Source organism: Austrofundulus limnaeus, unplaced genomic scaffold (genome assembly GCF_001266775.1).
Source record: "Austrofundulus limnaeus strain Quisiro unplaced genomic scaffold, Austrofundulus_limnaeus-1.0 Scaffold23, whole genome shotgun sequence".
Classification (NCBI taxonomy): Eukaryota; Metazoa; Chordata; class Actinopteri; order Cyprinodontiformes; family Rivulidae; genus Austrofundulus; species Austrofundulus limnaeus.
Window position 1 is genome coordinate 2,984,298 of NW_013952425.1, and position 3,834 is coordinate 2,988,131.

Sequence of the window (3,834 nt, forward strand, 5' to 3'; positions counted from 1 at the left end):
CAATTATGCTGAGTCAGGCTTGATTTTTAATAATCTTTTCCTGTTGAATAAATAAATCAAATCAAATCAATTATTTAAATATGTAATTATGCAGCTGTTAATTTGCAGACAAGTCTTCTATTTTTCAGACAACCAGGAGTTTTACCAGCTGCAGACACAGACTGAGTCTTCCTCTGCTGGCTGTTTGATGTCACCTTTGAAAAACCAAACAATCCTCACAACTAAACCCACATTTATCCATTTGTCTTTGAAGTTTAGAGATTCCTCCTGAAGGACACAGAAGATTTAAATAGACGTTTTCTTCAGATTGAATTGAATCTTGTCCAAACCGGGTCCAGTGGACCGGAACATGTTGTGCTGACTCTGTAGAAGCATCCTCAGCTCCTGCTGTAAATCTGTTGACAGATGCTTCCTCTGACGGGTCGGTACCGCAGAACAGAACCCAAGGCTGCGCCGGATGTTTTACAAGATGCACTACAGATTTTTTTTTCTGCTGACGGTGAACAGAACCTGGATCAGCAGTTCTGTGTGCTTCAACAGAACAGGCTTTCTGACCGTTTCCTCTGTTGTCTGAACAGGGGGAGAGAGGTGACCACGGACCACCTGGGAAGGGCGAGCGAGGAGACATCGGACCTGTTGGGCCAAAGGTCGGCAGCTTAAACACATGAGCTTTTTCGGAATTGAAAACATCTTTTTTTGTTGTTGTTTGCTGCCATCTAGAGTTTTTTTTACTTAAAATCATTTCATGGAGCTCCTATAAGGTTGATTTATTTTAATTATCAAAGCAGAAATGTTAAAGGAAAATGTTTGTTTCCTGAATAACCTTGCAAATTGTGTAGTTTATCTTAAATTTTCTGTAAAATGTTATAAGTTGCTTAATATTTATTTTGTTGCTTTTTTGTCATCTTGTTTCTTCTCTCTTGCAGGGCCAAAATATGAGATTTAAAAATTGTTTTTCAGTTACAAGGATAATTATGAGAAAAAAGTTGTAATTTTACATGAAGTCTATTTTCCAGCTGGCTCACCCCTGCTGTGGACAGCTGTGTTTATAAAGTAATGTGATTACTTTTAGGTCACTGTTAGTAAAATATCCTTCCATCCACATTATGTGATGACCAAATCCGTCCATTGGACATTTGTTTCAAAGTCCTGCTGCTGATCTTTTTTTTAGATTATATATTTTATATAAAAAAAAAACCTATACAGTAAAATAAAAATAGAAAGTAAATCGTGCCGTGAATAAAAGGGGTGCAGAGTGAAGAAAAGATCTTATTTTATCTGCCCCCTTATTGTCAAAGAAGCAACCTCAAAAACAAACTCAAGCTTCAATAATCTCCATATGTACAAAAATAAAACACTGAAAAGTACTATGATGGTTAAATGTAAAGTAAGTAAGTAAAGTAAAGTTTTATTTATATAGCAACTTTGATAGAAATAGGAACTCTCTGTGCATTGCTGCCCAAATCAAATTCTGGAAGTGGTCATTCAACTAGATCTGTTACAAAAGGACAACTGATATTACCAACTTTTAAAAACTGTTAYRGYCAGAGGKCTTTCTTYTATGTTTATACTAAAGCATGGAATGACATTCCTCAAAACATAAAGTCCATTTCAAAACTACAGCCCTTTAAGAAGAATCTTGTCTGCCATCTGCTGGACACTTTTTTGTTGTGCTCATATTTAGACATCAAGGTGCTGTACAATCAGAGGGAAATCAAAAGAAATACAATCTCAACATGATTTACAAAAATTTGGAGTAAAGTATAAAAGCTGTACATCCATCAAAGTATCAAGACTGCAATCCGAAAAATAAAACAAGTAAATAACATCTAGACAAAAATGGGGAGGGCAGAGTAAAACAATAACATATTAAGATGAAAGATTTTTAAATCACAAATTAATTTGGAGGCAGGTCTCTGAATGGGTAGATTGTGCAGTACAGGTACATTTTAGAAAAATACATTTTTGATAAATAGAAATGATTTTGGATGAAAATACTGGCTGTTTGACATAYATTAACATGATGAATTGTACGGTCGGTAGGTAGGGTTTGGTGAAACAGACACTAAAAGGTCAGGCTGCAGAAAAATGCTGAAATTGGTTAGTTAAAMGCTTGTTAAAAGAGGTGTGTTTTCAGATATTTCTTGAATGAATCAATGCTTTCAAGCATGCGCAGATGGATAGGAAGTTCAGGAGAAGGCTCGGTCACCACGGGTCTTGAGACGTGTGTGGGGAACCATTAGGAGATGTTGATCCTGTGAGCGTATCAGTGTTTGGGGTTGTAAGGGGAGATGAGACTGTTAATGTAGTCAGGTGACTGGCCATTGAGAGCTCTGAAAGTGAGGACCAGGATTTTAAACTTGATTTGAAAATGAACAGGGAGCCAGTGAAGCTCTGAAAGGATCGGGGAGATGTGTGAGAATTTTAAAGTTCGGGTTAAGAGTCTTGCTGCAGAGTTTTGTACGAGCTGAAGGCGATTTATCTGTTTCTGGTTCAGACAGGTGAACAGGCTATTACAATAATCTATGTGGGTTGAGATGCATGCATGAATTACTAGTTCCAGGTCAGAAAAGGACAACAGGGGCCGCAGCTTCGAAATATTGCGAAGTTGGAAGTAGCAGGTGGAGACCAGATTATTTACGTTTGTCAAGAGACAGTCCTGAATCAAAACAAACACCTAGGTTGTGCWCATGTTTTCGGGCGGTTGAACTTAAAGAGTCGAGATGGTCTTTTATCTCCTGGTGTTTGATGTCGGGGGCCAGGATCAAGGTCTCTGTTTTATTGAGGTTAAGGAGTAACAAGTTGTCTGACAGCCATCCAGTTATTTTAGAGACACAGTTTAAGAGGGAGGTTAGCTTGTAGAAAGTCGAGTCAGTAAAAGAGCAGTATAACTGCAGGTCGTCAGCGTAGAAATGGTAAGAGAGGGAAAATGTCAGGGAAATCTTTGATCTGAGCCAGGGGGCGGATGTATTGAAGGAAAAGAATTGGGCCCAAAATGGAACCCTGTGGTACTCCGCAGGTGAGTGGTGCTGAGTCAGAGAAAGACTGACCTAGTTTGACTGAGAAAGAGCGATCACAGGAATACTATTAAAAATGAAGGTAACAGAGTTTTACTCACTAAAAAACTGTGGTAAGTAGCAGCCATGTTGAATTCTGAATTTTCCTACTTTCTGACAGAATTCCCACTGGACTGTTTTAATTTAAATTCACAACTTGTAAGTGGGAAATTCCCACTTCACAGTACAACTAGACTTCAGCAAAAGTACCTGGCAAAAACGCAACCAAAGTAAAGCATCATGCGCTTATTTTGAAGACATTAATACATCTTTGAAGCTCTCGGGCCATATAAAAATGCTGTGGAGGGCCACATTTGGCACATGGGCCTTGAGTTTGACGTGTGTGTTGAAGAAGTTAGACGTTTTCCCTTGTGCTTTAACATAATAAATGAATTCATTCTCATATTACTTCAACATTATTCTCAGATTATTACAACATTATTCTCAGATTATTACAACATTATTCTCAGATTATTACAACATTATTCTCAGATTATTACAACATTATTCTCAGATTATTACAACTTTATACTCAGATTATTACGACTGTATTCTGATAATATTACGATTTTATTCTCATAATAAAACATGTGATAATATGACCTCAATACTCCAGTTTTATGAATAAATCAGAGAAGCAGACACTTCCTGCATCAACCGTCACCCTCAAAATATTTTAAATTCCATTAAAAACAGCTGAAAAACCTGCAGAATGAGATAATACACAGTAAACTGAATAATTAGGTCATTTATTCTGTTTGTTTCTTTCACATAAAAC

At 37.1% G+C, this 3,834-nt stretch overlaps 1 protein-coding gene across 1 annotated transcript in view; it reads left to right on the forward strand.

Annotated features, from left to right (window-relative positions):
* The window catches only part of col25a1 (collagen type XXV alpha 1 chain), a gene marked incomplete at its 3' end in the record, with an annotated part of 104,429 nt that overhangs the window by 90,077 nt on the left and 10,518 nt on the right, over positions 1–3,834 (forward strand). The window contains 1 exon segment of the mRNA XM_014004395.1: positions 579–647. Coding sequence (XP_013859849.1) covers positions 579–647 — 69 coding nt within the window.